General features: G+C 44.0%; 1 protein-coding gene across 1 annotated transcript in view; it reads left to right on the top strand.

Moving 5' to 3' along the window:
• Positions 1 to 17,159, top strand: part of FBXL13 (F-box and leucine rich repeat protein 13) — a 107,367-nt gene that overhangs the window by 59,803 nt on the left and 30,405 nt on the right. Inside the window, exons 13-14 of the mRNA XM_063135016.1 lie at positions 14,354 to 14,452; positions 16,907 to 17,024. Of these exons, the coding sequence (XP_062991086.1) occupies positions 14,354 to 14,452; positions 16,907 to 17,024 (217 nt within the window). The remainder of the gene's footprint in view (positions 1 to 14,353; positions 14,453 to 16,906; positions 17,025 to 17,159) is intronic.

Here is a 17,159-nt window from a genome sequence, read left to right on the forward strand (position 1 = left end):
GTCCTACTCTTCTCCCAAAGCTCCAGGTTTGGAGCTTGGAAGGTTCTTCTTCGTGGTCTCTATGCATCACACATATGGGCTTTGCGCCTGCGCAGAGACCAGACCGGAACCTACTATAGCTGAGTGGAACGTTTTTGGCGGGAACCCCTCCCCCCACGCTACCGCGCATGTCCATGGGGTTCCCGCCCTTACCTCAGTTCTTCGTCGTCCGCCATTGTGCACAGACCTGTTTACCGAACCTCTAGCGTTTTCGTATAGCTTCTTCTTGTTACTATCTTCTTCGTTCTTCAATCTTTTCTAATCTCTTTCTAAACTCTTTTTCTTACAAATTTCCTTGTATCTAAAAAAAAAAAAAAAAAAAAAGTTATTGTAGATAGTTCTCCTCAGCGACTTCGGTCGCGTGAGGCCTTTATGGCACTTAAAGCCCCGTTTAGAAAGTGCGTTAAGTGTGGGGCCAAACTTCCGCCGACTGACGGACACTCCCTTTGTGTTTTGTGTTTGGGCGAAGGACACGTTGTTGAGGCCTGCCACCACTGTATGTCATTTACCAAACAAACAAGGAAAAATCGAGCGGACCGACTCCGTTCGATACTGTGGGAAAAGGCTCTCAAGGCCACGGAGGCCCCTACAATGGAGAAAAAGGCGGTTCATAAGTCCGTTGCCCACAAAACGGCAGTTACCAAGACTGTTCCAGACAAACCGCCAGACCATAGCACTGAAGTGCAGGCCAGAGCAAATAGGGCTGAGATACCCCTCACGCCTGGTCGGTCTTTATCAACTTCAATGGCTAAGAAGGTTTCTAAGAAAGCCAGAACGCCGATGCCTTCTCCCGAACTGGAGAAGAAGAAGAAGAAAAAGAGAAAGAGGGATGCGGAGAGGGCCGCTTTAGCGTCACCTCGGCCGCGGGAATCGGCCAGGAGCCATTCCACCCCTCCCGCCGCGCCGACCACTTCGATACCGAGGTCTCCTTCGGTGTCGAGGCCTCTGTCGGTGCCGATGGCCACGGTACCGACACGCCCTCCAAGTTTATCAGAAGGCGAGATCCGAGATTCGGTGTCGATAGCTTCCGCTCGACAATCTGTAAGACCCCAGGAGCTCCAGGGTTTAATCCCTGTGCAGCCCTCGCCAAGGCAGACTCCAAGACGCGATTGGGATAGAGTATCGCAGTACTCTGATCCCCAATCCAGGTACGGCTATTACGAGTGGGATCGTTACCGACCGCAACAATTTTTTCAAGGTGACCAGCAGCATTACCAGCCTGAGGGCTATTATGCACATCCTCCACCAACATCGAGGGTATGCCAGTTACCTTTGCCTCCTCCTTCCATGCATCAAGTTCCGACGGTATCGACCCCTCGACATCGTGAACAACATGCGATACCGGTCGCTGCGCCGGCTGCATTATCTACGCAGGAAGAACGGCTGGATTTGCAGGTGGTGACGCTGTCTTCGCCAGAAGAGAACTATCCATCCGACTCGGAGTCGGCACACTCTTTGGTTCCAACCGCACCTTCTCCGGACGATGCAGTCGATGATGCTGACCCTTCTTCGCCGTCGGATGATATGGTCCGTTTCTCAGACCATATGCTCAGAATGGCCAATGCATTAGGCCTCGACATTCAGCAGGCAGATGAATCGGTCATCGACCCAATTTATGACGTGTTTCAAACAACAACAAATCAACGTCTAGCCATCCCAATACCTCACGCCCTAAAACAAGCAGCTCAGTTGTCTTGGAAAACTCCAGCAGTGGCTCAAACAACTTCAAAAAGATTAGAATCATTATACCGTGTAAAAGAGGATGATACACAATTTTTGGCTCAACACCCTAAACCAAATTCAATAGTGGTGGAGTCTGCACAGGGCCAGTCACAGAAAACCCATTCTGCGCCCGTAGATAGAGAGGGGAGAAAGTTAGACCAAACTGGAAGAAGGGTTTACTCATCCTCCGCCCTAGGAATCAAGGCGTCTGCATACGAGGCAACGATGGCGAGGTACCAGCTTTTTCTCTGGGAGAAGATGGGATCTTTGTGTGAACACCTCCCAGAGGACAAAAAAGAGCTTGCAAGGGTTTTTCAAAACGAAGCATCGGCCATAGCAAGGCAACAATTGTCCACCGCTCGACACCAGGTGGACTGCCATTCAAAATCGATGATGGGGGCCATTTCTTTAAGGAGGCATGCTTGGCTCAGATCAGCCAATCTTACGCACGAAACCAAAGCTAGGATTGAAAACATGCCATTCGATGGCGAAGGTCTATTTCATTCAAAAACCGATGAAACACTAGACTCCATCTATAAGGCAAGAACAACAGCCAAAAAGATGGGGTTTACTGCTCCTCCTCAGACTCAGTACCGTTCAAAAAGATGGACAAGGCCTCCGATGCAACAACAGCATCGACCCCAATACCAGCTCCAACCTCGACAGCAACAACATCAGCTTCAGAGGAAGAGGCCTTACCAAGGCAGGTACCAACAAGAAAAAAGGCAGCCCGACTTCAGCAAGAAGCAGCGGGTTTGACTTTTCGGATCCAGATCCACCTCCCTTTGCGAACCGCCTAGCACCCCATTACCATCAATGGGAGTTAATAACAACAGACTCCTGGGTGCTCACTATCATCAACTCGGGGTATGCCATCGAGCTCGATGTCCTTCCTCCTTCTTTGGGCGTGAAAGTAACGGCGCCATCCCCTCCTCTGCTGCTCGAGGTACAGACCTTGCTGTCGAAGGGAGCTATCTCTCCCGTACCCGCAGAGGAACTCAACCAGGGGTTTTTCTCCCGATACTTCACGGTCCCGAAGAAAGATGGAGGTCTTCGACCGATCATGGACTTAAGGCAATTGAACAAATTCATCACCCCGAGAAAGTTTCGTATGATAACGATTGCTTCGATTTTGCAGCTCCTACACAAAAAGGTTTGGTTCGCAGTGGTGGATCTGAAGGATGCGTACTTCCATATCTCTATCAGGAAGTCGCATCAACCTTACCTTCGTTTTTCCATCGGTACAGCCCAGTACCAATTCACCGTTCTTCCGTTCGGATTGGCCACGGCACCGAGGGTCTTCACGAAAGTCATGGCGGTGGTGTGTGCCCACCTGAGACAGAAAGGGATATTTGTTTATCCATACCTCGACGACTGGCTTCTGGTAGCGGACAACAGCGACACGCTCCGGACAGATATTCTAACTACCCTCAACCTGTTGGACTCGTTGGGGCTGTGGATCAACGAAGAAAAATCCATATTGACCCCACAGCAGAGGTTGGACTTCATAGGGGTAACCCTCTCATCTCGAGACGGGAGAGCGTACTTACCCTTGGCCAGGGCGAGTACCCTTCAGCAGTTAGCCATCGATACCGAGAGCCGCCGAAAAGTTTCGGCATGGACAATTCAGAGACTACTAGGTTTGATGGCAGCTACAACTGCAGTCATCAGGTTTGCAAGACTCAGGATGAGGATATTACAGGCCTGGTTTTTGAGGACTTTCGATCTTCGACACAATGCTCGACGAACTTACCTCTCGATACCGAAGCAAGTGAGGGCATCCCTGCAATGGTGGTTCTCGATGTCGACGCTCCTCGATGGGGTACCATTCCAACAGAAGGCGCCCTCGGTAACGATCACAACAGATGCATCCTTAGAAGGATGGGGAGCTCATTGCAACTCCCTTACCGCTCAGGGTCGCTGGCCTCTATATCAAAGAGAACAACACATCAACCATCTGGAGCTCTTAGCTGTGGAGAATGCCGTGAAGACTTTTTCACAAATGATCGAGGGCCGAAATGTCCTGATCGCAACAGACAACACCACCGTTGTGGCTTACATCAACAGGCAGGGTGGAACACGATCGCACCCTCTGAACCGTTCTGCACTCAGAATCTGGAACTGGTGCATCAAGAGAAAGACTTACCTGACTGCCATCCATGTAGCAGGAAAGGAAAACATCATTGCGGACTCCCTCAGCAGGTCCTTCCGTGTCGACCACGAGTGGGAGCTCGACGTCGAGGTCCGAGACGATCTCTTTCGTTGCTGGGGCCGCCCTGCTGTCGATGTCTTCGCTACCGAAGAAAACGCAGCTTGTTCCAGGTTCTGCAGCAGAGCAGGAAAGGGAAAGCACTCTTTAGGAGATGCTTTCACCAGGACTTGGAAAGGAAATCTCCTTTACATCTTTCCACCCTTCCCGCTATTGACGAAGGTGTTAGCCAAGATCCAGATGGACACCTCCAATTGCATCCTGATCACACCGTGGTGGCCTCGACAGACGTGGTTCTCTCACGCCCTTCGGTTATCGAGAGGGGATTACATCAGGCTTCCGTCGATACCGAAGCTTCTGTCTCGACACCAGGGCAGAGTTCGACACTCAGATCTGTCGACCCTCAAGATGACTGCATGGAGGATAACAACTACTCCTCCTCTGGAACCAGAGTTTTGACTGTGGACCACATTATTTTGGCAGCACTAAAGCCTTCCACAAGGAAATCTTATGCAGCAAAGTGGCAAAGATTTCAGAACTTTGCATCAAAAGATGGTAATCAAATACCAGAATCTTGCCACTTAGCCCTTATCCTCAATTATTTATTGACGCTTTTCCAGCAGGGACTTAAGCTCGCATCCATCAGGGTTCACCTTGCTGCGATTACATCTTTTCATCGGGGTGTGGATGGTTTTACACCTTTTACCCATCCAACAACCAAGAAATTTCTGAAAGGTCTGAAGAACACGATACCGACTGTGAAGACTATCGTGCCGCCATGGAGCCTGTCAGTTGTGCTGCAAGCATTGACACGCAAGCCCTTCGAGCCCATGGCTTCGACAGACCTTAGGCTGCTTACTTTAAAGACTGTCTTTTTAGTAGCCATCACATCGGCAAGACGTGCAAGTGAGCTTAAAGCTCTTAGGATAGATGTCCCGTACACTATTTTTCATAAGGACAAGGTTGTGCTACGCACAGACCCAGCCTTCTTACCTAAGGTAGTGTCATCTTTTCATCTGTCCCAGCATATTACTTTGCCTGCTTTCTTTCCTAATCCAACTACACCTCTTGAGTCTTCCCTACATACTCTCGATGTAAGAAGGGCTCTTGCTTTTTACAAAGACAGGACAGAGACATTTAGAAAGACAAAGCAACTGTTTATTTGTTATGGGGAGCCTTCTAAGGGACTCCCTGTCTCTTGCCAGCGCTTGTCACGCTGGATAGTGGAGACAATTGAATTGGCCTACTCTATTTCTAAAATAGAGTTAATGAAACCTGTGACAGCTCATTCCACCAGAGCCGTCTCAACATCGGTGGCCTTCACCAGAGGTGTTCCACTAGCAGAAGTCTGTAGAGCCGCAACGTGGTCCACTCCATCCACGTTTGTCAAGCACTACAGTTTGGACACCCGTGCGAGGCAGGACTGCTCGTTTGGGAGGACAGTGCTCTCGGAGATCTTCAGATGATGCACCAACCCACCTCCAAAGGTATGTCAGCTTGCTACTCGCCCATATGTGTGATGCATAGAGACCACGAAGAAGAAATGCAGGTTGCTTACCTGTAACTGTAGTTCTTCGAGTGGTCATCTATGCATTCACACAACCCACCCACCATCCCCTCTTGGTGGTGTGAGATTTATAAATGACACTGTTATATTGTGGAATGTACTTTATTTTATTTACACTCATGTTTATGGGGGCACAATGTCGGACTCCTGTAAACTGAGGTAAGGGCGGGAACCCCATGGACATGCGCGGTAGCGTGGGGGGAGGGGTTCCCGCCAAAAACGTTCCACTCAGCTATAGTAGGTTCCGGTCTGGTCTCTGCGCAGGCGCAAAGCCCATATGTGTGAATGCATAGATGACCACTCGAAGAACTACAGTTACAGGTAAGCAACCTGCATGTTCCAAGCCTGTTAGAACCATCTTTGTCACTTGAGGCTCAGGTGGCCTCGGTGGCACGGAGTGCTTTCTACCAACTCCGGCTGGTGGCCCAGCTACGCCCCTATCTGGACAGGGATAACCTAGCTTCAGTTGTCCATACTCTGGTAACTTCCAAATTAGATTACTGCAATGCCCTCTACATGGGGCAGCCTTTGAAGATGGTCCGGAAGCTGCCTCTTGTGCAAAATGCAGCGGCCAGATTGATAGCTGGAACAGGGAGGTTTGAGCATATAACACCGATTCTGGCCCGCTTGCATTGGCTGCCTATATGTTTCCGAGCCCAATTCAAGGTGCTGGTCTTAACCTATAAAGCCCTACATGGCTTGGGACCACAATACCTGATGGAACGCCTCTCCCGACATGAACCTACCTGTACACTGCGCTCAACATCTAAGGTCCTCCTCCGAGTGCCTACTCCGAGGGAAGCTCGGAGGATGGCAACAAGGGAGAGGGCCTTCTCAGTGGTTGCCCCCCGACTGTGGAATGATCTTCCCGATGAGGCTCGCCTGGCGCCAACGTTGTTATCTTTCAGGCGCCAGGTCAAGACTTTTCTCTTCTCCCAGGCATTTTAACAGCATTTAACAACGTTAAGTTTGTTTTTAATGGACCCCAGAATTGTTGTTTTTAAATGGATACTGTTGTTGTTTTTATACTGTTTTTATGTTTTTTAAATTTTTGTATACTTTTAATGTTTACTATTTTTAATTGTTGTAAACCGCCCAGAGAGCTTCGGCTGTGGGGAGGTATATAAATGTAATAAATAAATAAATAAATAAATAAATAAATACGGGGAGGAGGGATGTCTCCCAATTCTGCTCCATTTATTCGTACAACTGTGAGGACAATCTCTAGCACGATCCAACCTGTGCTGCCCATCGCCCAAATGCCCATCTCCAGCATTCTATAGAGCCAGAGGGAAAGGGTGCACATTGTTTTGGTGCATTCTGAGCATCTTGACAGCTAGCTTCAAAGCAGCAAGCCATAGTCGTACTCTCCAGTTTGAAGCTAGAGAAAGGGGCAAGAATCTTCTCCATTGCTTCATTGTGCATCCAAAGCTTACTGCAACTGTAGAGGACAATCCCTGCCACCTCTCAAAGGTGGAACCCCTTGTCACTTTCTCCAGACAGTGATGGAACTATTGCTATGGCATGAATGGTGAGCAAAGTTGACTGCTGCCCATGTCAAAATGCCATTCCAGACGTTCTGACCAGATTTTCTTGATACCTAAGAACTGTATGTGATATTCTAGATATTCTTATATAGTGTGCAGACTTCTACTGTTACTTTCTACTGTTAGTTTTACCCTACCCTGTGCCTGCTTACCCTACCCTGTACCTGTTTGCATTCTCTTCCCCTCCTTATTGTTTTACTATGATTTTATTAGATTGTAAGCCTATGCGGCAGGGTCTTGCTATTTACTGTTTTACTCTGTACAGCACCATGTACACTGATGGTGCTATATAAATAAATAAATAATAATAATAATAATAATGATGCCCTAATAGGTGATATTTGCTGAGCTGTATAATGATGCCATTGGGTAAACTATAATAATGTGCCTTGTGCTTGAACAGGAGGACAAATAGCTTCCTGTGCTTGTGCTTGAACAGGAGGACAAAAAGCTTGACAATGTAGGCAGCACAAATGCAACCTGACACCCAGCTCAAATTAAGATCTTTATCTAGACTCCACAGTGCATCAACCCACCCAACTGTTATTCACATACTTCCTCTTCCCATCTTATATTTAGGAACATAGGAAGCTAGCCAAATCCAAACATTGCTCTGTTGCCTTCACTGTTGTCTACACAAACTGAGAACACCCTCCAGGATCTTTCTCAGCCATACTGGGAGATATCAGGGATTGACCGGGGGTCTTTTGTATGCAAAACATGTGTTCTATCACTTCTATCCCCAATTTCCATTTTAAGATTCTAAGATCTTCTCCTGCTCCTCTCATGCCACGTGCATTTCTGCAATGCAATGGGAGCTTATTTCTTAATGTTAATGGCCACGCAGGAGAGTACTGAGATGGTGGCTGAGGAGGGAAGGCTTAAAGCTCCCCTCCCCACACATTCTTGTGCTAATGACTATTGCCCCGGTATTTAAATACCTGTGCAACTGGTATTTAATTTCAAAACAACAATGATATGATTGCTAATCGTGTTGTTAGAGTCACATGTAGTTATGCCCTAAGCAGTCAGCAAATGCGATAAAAATGTAAAGACCAACAGTGAGCAGTAGCACATTGTGCACATTTGAAGTCTTATGGATCATCTTATCCTGCTACAAAACCACCAGCTTGATAGCTTGTCTATGAAGCTTCAGTTAACTACTAGTTAATCAATGAAGTTAATCAAGCCAATTATTACTTGACAATCAGGGTATATTGGTGACAACCTATGCACCATTATTGAAGGATTAGACCAATTGCTCTTACTATCAAGTGAACCAAGGACTGGACCCAGAATCTCTTTGTTGGGTTAAATCCACACTGTGTGACTATATAATCAAGGGCTTATAATCCGGTGTATAATCTGGGTTTGAGGGGGCTGTTGACAAAGCATCTTCTGGTACCCCCTTCTATGTTTGGGGGGGGGTATTGATAGGTTTGCCTTGAAGAAATTGCAGACAGCTGCAATGCAATCAGTGATGGGCAGTTTGGAGCTAACTTTAAATTTCGCATAATGCCTTGAAGCAATGCTATATTGTGGGGTGGGTGGCATTGTAGGAAATTTAAATGACAACTCTAAGGGTTTCCTTCAACTTTGCACAGGTTTCTGCTTCCATATTCTTTGAGGGATTAAGACCGCCCCTTTTCATGCACTTCTGCTTCCCCCCCACCCCAGAGTTCCTTTATCTGCAAGCTCTATATGTTCCATTATACAGCCACTAGATGGTGCTGTGTTATAGCGCCATCTCTTTTCACAGAGAAGATCAACTTGTGATATTTAAATAGCTCATCTTAAAAAATAACTAGCGATCTTAAAATAGCGATCTTAAAAAAATAGCTCATCTTAAAAAATAACTAGCGATCTTAAAATAGTGATCTTAAAAAAATAGCTCATCTTAAAAAATAACTAGCGATCTTAAAATAGCGATCTTAAAAAAAAAACTGAGTAAAAGTTGGGAAGCACAGGAAAGGCCCATGAGCTTGATAACACCATGTAAAGGACTTGCAAACTTCCATGAGTAACCAATCTTGATCACAGGATAAAAGCCCCATGTGGAGAAAGCCCTAAGTCAACCAGGCCTGGAGTAATCAAAAACTATTTCCAGGGAACTGACTAGATAGCTCAGTAGAAACCCCAGTTTATAATTTCCTAAAATTTTCTACACTGTAATTTCTATCTTTTTCTGGCACAGGAGAAAATAAGGCTGCTGTTTTAATTGGGATAAAAAAAATCACGGGATCATGGAAAGAAAGCTTTAATACATAATACTATATTCTGTGGTCCAGGAAATGCTAGTCATCTACGGACAGTCAGTTGGCATTTTTAAGCCAACTACTTTGCCCGCCCTGCACCTAGCAAGGAGGCTCTGGTTGCTCAGTGTATCTGTAGTGAGGCCTTTGTGTACCTACTTACCCCACTGATTTAGACCCATGGCACTCTGACTCCTTCAGCTGTGCTAGTCCAAATGTCAGCAAATGTATCTAGGTGAAGTTTATAGTGTGTTCCAACTATTCCTATCTACAAAATGAAGCTTTGTTAAAAACTAGGAGACCCTGCTATATGTGACAGTAATTCCAACATGTGCTTCATTTAATGTTTCAACAGGAACATTTTAATTCAGTCCAAAGACTGAAAGTACAGTTTGGAAATACTTAAATTCCAGTCATGCATATACAGTCATGTGAAAAAGAAAGTACACCCTCTTGGAATTGTATGATTTTACATATCAGGACATAATAACAATCATCTGTTCCTTAGCAGATCTAAAAATTAGGTAAATACAACCTCAGATGAACAACAACTCATGACATATTACACCGTGTCATGATTTATTTAACAGAAATAAAGCCAAAATGGAGAAGCCATGTGTGAAAAAGTAAGTACACCCTTACTGCTTCCATAGGAATTAAGATGCTAAGTAGCAGACAGGTGCTGCTAATCAAATGCCCGTGATTAATTGATCATCAGCAAGTATGACCACCTCTATAAAAGCCAAAGTTTTTTCAGTTTGCTGGTCTGGAGCATTCAGGTGTGTGTTAACACAATGCCCAGGAAGAAAGACATCAGCAATGATCTTAGAGAAGCAATTGCTGCTGCCCATCAATCTGGGAAGGGTTATAAGGCCATTTCCAAACAATTTAAAGTCCATCATTCTACAGTGAGAAAGATGATTCAAAAGTGGAAAACATTCAAGACTGTTGCCAATCTTCCCAGAAGAGGACATCCCATCAAAATCACCCCAAGGGCAGACCATGCAATGCTCAGAGAAATTGCAAAAAACCCAAGAGTTACATCTCAGACTCTACAGGCCTCAGTGAGCATGTTAAATGTTAAAGTTCATGACAGTACAATTAGAAAAAGACTGAACAAGTATGGTTTGTTTGGAAGGGTTGCCAGGAGAAAGCCTCTTCTCTCTAAAACGAACGTGGCAGCACGGCTTAGGTTTTCAAAGTTGCATCTGAACAAACCACAAGAGTTCTGGAACAATGTCCTTTGGACAGACGAGACCAAAGTGGAGATGTTTGGCCATAATGCACAGCGCCACGTTTGGCAAAAACCAAACACAGCATATCAGCACAAACACCTCATACCAACTGTCAAGCACAGTGGTGGAGGGATGATGATTTGGGCTTGTTTTGCAGCCACAGGACCTGGGAACCTTGCAGTCATTGAGTCGACCATGAACTCCTCTGTATACCAAAGTATTCTAGAGTCAAATGTGAGGCCATCTGTCCGACAGCTAAAGCTTGGCCAAAACTGGGTCATGCAACAGGACAATGATCCCAAGCACACCAGCAAATCTACAACAGAATGGCTGAAAAAGAAAAGAATCAAGGTGTTGCAATGGCCCAGTCAAAGTCCACACCTCAACCCGATTGAAATGCTGTGGCGGGACCTTAAGAGAGCTGTGCATAAACAAATGCCCTCAAACCTCAATGAACTGAAGCAACATTGTAAAGAAGAGTGTGCCAAAATTCCTCCACAACAATGTGAGAGACTGATAAAGTCATACAGAAAACGATTACTTCAAGTTATTGCTGCTAAAGGTGGTTCTACAAGCTATTGAATCATAAGGTGTACTTTTTCACACATGGCTTCTCCATTTTGGCTTTATTTCTGTTAAATAAATCATGACACACTGTAATATGTCATGTGTTGTTGTTCATCTGAGGTTGTATTTACCTAATTTTTAGACCTGCTAAGGAACAGATGATTGTCATTATGTCCTGATATGTAAAATCATACAATTCCAAGAGGGTGTACTTTTTTTTCACACAACTGTATACACGTGGGCCCCATGTGTACAAACTCAAATGTAAAGGTTAATAACTGCTGATAGAGTAGCAAGTGTAAACTGACCAGATTCCTCTCCAATTAGCTCTATAGATCTAGTGGAGCTTCAGACTTATGTTTTTCCCCTACTACTTGCTGTTAAAATCCAGTGAACTTTCAAAGGTGACTTGCTGCCTCTGCCTGGGATTTTATGGAGCAAGTATAGTATACATCATTTATAATTTTTTTTTTGTAATGTAATAATTTTATATTTGCTAAAGAAAACCTGATTTTGCCAATTTTTTTATTGGAATTGAGGGCCTTTATTGCCTCTTAAAACATATTTCTCCATTAGCACTGTACCGATGCTTGACCTAGACAGGATCTACACCATTGCTTTATAGTGGTATTGAAATGCACTGACAACTGTTGGGGTCCATGACACATTCCATATCCCATTTTCAAACTGCTTTCAAAGTGTTATATCCTGCTTGGTGCAGATCTGGCCCTAATCCAGGATCAGTGGCAGCCTATACCTCTGATAGTACATCTGGGAAGTACAGACACAGTAACATATCAATAATATTTATAATGCAAACCTCATACATGTTTGTACAAGCATGGTAGACTATGGTCATACATCTAGTGATGGATGATCCCTCGGGGTGCACTGAGAGCCAATTTGAAAAGCAAAAATAAATGAATAATTACATTGTAAGTACATATTTTAAATTATATTTGATTTTTTAAAAAATTAAAAGTGGCAAGTGCTCACCAATTTATGTTCCAGCATAGAAAATTAATCTTTTCTCCTCCCACCCCAACCGCAGTTGACAGGAATATAAATACAGCCATGTACCCATTGGAAAATAAATTAGCCATGGCCTAATAGAGCAAAATGACTGCTAAATAGTCAAGGGAAGGAAATACAGAAATCATTATATATGATGCAGGAAAATGAAGCAGGACTCCACTGCTTACTCAATGTATCACTCAAGAATTACTGTAAAATATATGCCATATTTCATTTGAAAATAAGATCTCCAGTGTTTGTGCTTTAAATTACTTTACATTCTGATGCCTTGTCCAACCTGTGCCTTGTCATTCCAACATTACTGCTTATTATTTTCTTTTTACTCTAAAACAAATTCTGGTCAGCAGTTTTTTGGTTGCTTTGGTATAGTTGTTTTTGAATATACTGAGGGAAATGCACTAGAGCTGCTATTTGTGGTTTTAGCTAGCTCTTGAACAAGAATAATTTTTTTCTAGAATTTTTTAAAAGATGTTTTTATTGAAATAGTTTTATTGGGTTTGTTTTTTAAGGATATACTGGGCTTATTCAGTTTTTATTGCAATTTCCCTCCCAGTAGTAGTGATTCTAAGACTGCAGTCTTAAACACAGCTGCTAAGGAGTAATCCTCATTGGACATGGTGGAGTTTACTTCTGAGTAAAACTACATAGGATTTTGCTCCTTGTACTGTATAAGTCAACTTATGTTAAGCCCTTTTACAATGCAATGCACTGTTCAACTATCTGAAAAAGAACACTGTACTTGTATTTAGATTTTGTGAACACGTTGAACAAACTTGGTGCTGCCAGTACAGTGGGAGTCTCAACAGGTCAAAATTTCCAGTCATGCTTTGTCCTGAAGTTATCACAACTTAGGCTTTGTTCTGACATTCAGGATTGAGCCTCCTCCTCCCTTTCTACCTTCCCTGACTCTAATGTCATGGCAAACCATAGTTGCCTTTACATCCAAACCAGTCAAACACTCATTTTAAGGACATGGCTAGATGACTGTTTATCCCAGGGATCACCCTGGAATCATCCCTGTGCGTCCAAATGATGTACAGGGGATACTGGGGGCAGGGAGGGATGATCCCTCCCTTGCCCCGGGATAATGGGGCAACCCACTTTTGTTCTGGGTTTTCCTGCGGTCTCGGGATGATCCGACATGTGGGTACCCATCCTCGTTCCTCACGAGTAACCAGGGGTGGATGGGGGGAGCGGGAGGTTTTTTTTAAAAAAAAAACACTCACTGTTTGCACTGGAGCTCTTGAGCGCTCATCTTGAATAAAATTAAAAAAACCAAAATGGCGGGAGCGACATCTCCGTCCTCCTGGGATGTCACGCGACATGTGTAGAGTGGGGTGAGGGTCTTGTGATCACCATATCGCATGATCCTCCCTCCTCCAGGCCCTGCTCTAGCCATGGCCTAAGTTTGATCTTTCAGGCAGCTATGGTTTGCGTGGACCATAGATTACCTGGTTTAGATGTAATGGCAATCTATGGCCTGCCAATTTGCCATGCAATTGGAAGAAAGAGAGGGCATGAGGGAAAATGAAGATTTGACCATGCAAGCTGGAGGTCTGCTCATGTTATGCTAAACTATAGCTTGGAATTACATCTGAACCATCCCTCAGAGGAGAACATAGTAGTGCATTCTTTACAGCAGCTATTTTTTTAATGTATGTTTCATTTAAGCCTTGAGCTTTTATTAATTTTTCTTGGCTTCTTATCCAAAAATAGCATGCATTCATAAAGGCATTGCTGTACATAGGATTAATTTTCCAAAATTAATATTTTAATGGAAAACAGGCACAGCACTCCTATGTTTATGTTCGGATGGGAAATATTTCTGAATCTGGAATTGGTCATTTTCAGGAATATACTCTTTGAGACAACTTTCTTCTTGGAAATTACAGATTCTAGATTTGGAAAGATTTCCCACCTATACATGTTTTTAATACATGAAGGGAAGCGGAAGGGAGATTACTCAAACACTGCTTCTGAACTGCCAACCTTCTTTTGTCTCAGATTATCTATTTTGTAGTATATTTGACTTAAAGTATAAAAGTCATTCTATTTTTTAAAAGTATAAAATTAAAGTATTTTATAATTCATAACAGAGCTGCTAATAATTATTTGCAGTATGCAACCTGCCTTGTTTATGCTTAATTTTCTACAAAAAATGTTTTGTTGTTAAAAATCAGATCTCGGTGGAAGGCTTCAGGAATATTGCTAACAGCTGCAGTGGTATCCAGCAACTGACAATTCATGAAATGCCCACTCTGACAGACAGATGTATTCAAGTAAGAAATTGATTCTAAGCTATTGTGCAGCCTTGTATTCAAACAACAGTTTGGTAGCCCTAGGTGAGAAGGAATTCCATGCAAGCGAGTGAGTGGGGTGGCGGACAGGATGGAGGGCTCTGTAATGCAGCGGACTGCTGCAGGAGGGGCAGAGCTCCCCCTTTTGCCAGTTCCTACTAGACCAGTAGTTTTTTTTGTGGGGGGCTGGGCATGCTACTAATATTTGTGGATTTATTTCCAAGGCTGTAGTTGTAAATAATAATGATGATGACGATAAATTTATTTCTTACCTGCCTCTCCATTTTGATCGAGGTGGGGAACAACAGGAAGTATAAAATACATAAAATACTGATTAAAAACATAGTATACATTGTTAAAAACATCCTAAAAGCATCCTAAAATTCCACTGGATAGGCCTGCCGGAAGAGATAAGTTTTTATAGCTTTCTTAAATGCTAAAAGACTGTCAAATTGACGTAAGAAATTTGATCCACAGAAAACGTTTTCTGCTGATTTCACCAAAATTGAACTATGGTATCGTAAAGCAAATCTTCATCAAGCAAGCTACAAGTTTTCTAGAAGAAAATTAATTCTATTTTGGTTTTGTTCCCCAATATATTTCCAATATAAATGTACAGATTATATAGATACAGATATGACATGCCATAAGGACTCTTCATTGGTGGAATAATTCCCCCCCACCTCGATTATCTTTTCCCCCAAATGTTCTCTTTTTTTGGTCTATAGATCCATCAAACATTATAAATAATTTTCTCAATTATTTATTATCTTAGGTCTTCCAGTCATCATTCTTAAACAGGGGCAGCCCCACAGATGCACCCACCATCTGGAAAGGAAGGAAACAGTAGAAGAACAGTTCCCTGCCCTCTTCCTATCACTAAAATTCCCTGTGATACACATATGGCACAGGGTCTCACTTTACCACTGAAAGAGTAGAAGGTGCACCACTTTGCCTTTTTTTTATCCCCAGGCAGTGGATGCCATGAGAGAGAGTATACTTTCCTGTCAATTCACTGCTCCGCCCCTCCTTCATCTGGAGGAAATCTACACAGAGTTGTCAGGGCGCTCTGAAGGCGTTTGTGTGCGCCTCCAGGGCGCCCCAAAACTCCTAGTGTAGATGCTGATCTTCAGGCTAGAAGAAGCGGAGGCGGTGGCAGCGGCCCCGCATCGCCCCTCGCTGGGACGGGGCGAAAAGTTTCTGGCCTCTCCGGCCGCGTCCTTGCTGCCGCTCACCTCCACCATCGTAATTCTGTCTTTGCCTCCCCCAGCGCCCCCCCCGGCGAAAGAGCCACCCGGGTCAGAGAGCTCGGCGAAAGAAGGCCCCGCCTTCTTCCGGCTCTCCGACCCGGGTGGCTCTTTCGCCCGGGGAGGGGGAGGCAAAGACAGAATTACGACGGTGGAGGTGAGCGGCGGCAAGGACGCGGCCGGAGAGACCAGACACTTTTCACCCCGTCCCAGCGAGGGGCGACGCGGGGCCGCTGCCGCCGCCTCTTCTAGCCTGAAGATCAGCATCTACACTAGGAGTTTTGGGGTGCCCTGGAGGCGCACACAAATGCCTTCAGGGTGCCCCGACAACTCTGTGTAGATTTGCTCCTGGTTGGGGAGGAGATGAAACAAGTATTCCATAGAAATTACTGTTTCATTTTCACAGGGTGCCTAAGGAGAAAGGAGGCTGCACTGCTGTTACTTTCTTGGAAGTCATGCATGAAATAAAAGGAAAAGGCTTTCTGACCCCTCCTGCCCATCTGCTACATTCTGTAAATTAGGGGTAGGCAAGAAGGTAGATCCCCAGAGGTGCTTTAGATCTCAACTCCAAGAAGCCCCTGCTGGCATGGCAGGAATGGTCAGGAATGCTGGGAGTTGAGGTCCAAAACATCTGGAGATCCTTCTGCTCATCCCTGTTGTAAATGATTGTGGGGCAGCAATACTTTCAGTTCACCTAGGGTCTTCTAGGCATCATACTATTTATTTACTTGGTTTTCTGTATGAATTTGGATAGCAAGATACTTGACATTCAAAATATTTTCAAACAAATGTGAGATGATGCTAATATATTGGATGGGCATAAACCTGCAAATGTTAGTCTTAGCTAACAGTCCAGTACTGTCCATATTTAAAAAGAAGTAAGTCTATCCAAGTTCCTTGGCATTTATGAAAAAAGCCTAATGCTAACTACTACTACTACTAATATAAACAATATAAATTAAAGACTAATAAAAGGTGCCAGAAGACTGATGTTTTTTCTGCAATAGACTAATGCAGCTACCCTATGGAAAATAACAATATAGTAGTTTATGTGGATCTTCGGTGTTGTCATTGCCTTCAAATGGATGAGATAGGATAGAAAATGCAGCATTTTAAAGGTCTAGTTCTTCTATAAAATGTAAAGCATGTAAACATTTGATTTAATAATTTCTTTTCTTTTCTCTGAAAGGCTTTAGCTGAAAAGTGCAAACAGATTGTGTCTGTTGAATTCAACGAGTCTCCACATGTTTCTGACACAGGTTTTAAAGCCCTTGCTCAATGTAAACTGATTAAAATGAAGATAGAAGGTTAGTGGTGTAAGTGTAGTGTTTCCTGTAAAATTGTGTAGTAGTACTTGATAGTTTAGTCTGCAAAATTAGTCATATGTACTTTTTTTTAGCATGATGTTGATTTCAGTAGAAGTGTCCAGCTGATATTGTTAA

Source organism: Elgaria multicarinata, chromosome 9 (genome assembly GCF_023053635.1).
Source record: "Elgaria multicarinata webbii isolate HBS135686 ecotype San Diego chromosome 9, rElgMul1.1.pri, whole genome shotgun sequence".
NCBI lineage: Eukaryota > Metazoa > Chordata > Lepidosauria > Squamata > Anguidae > Elgaria > Elgaria multicarinata.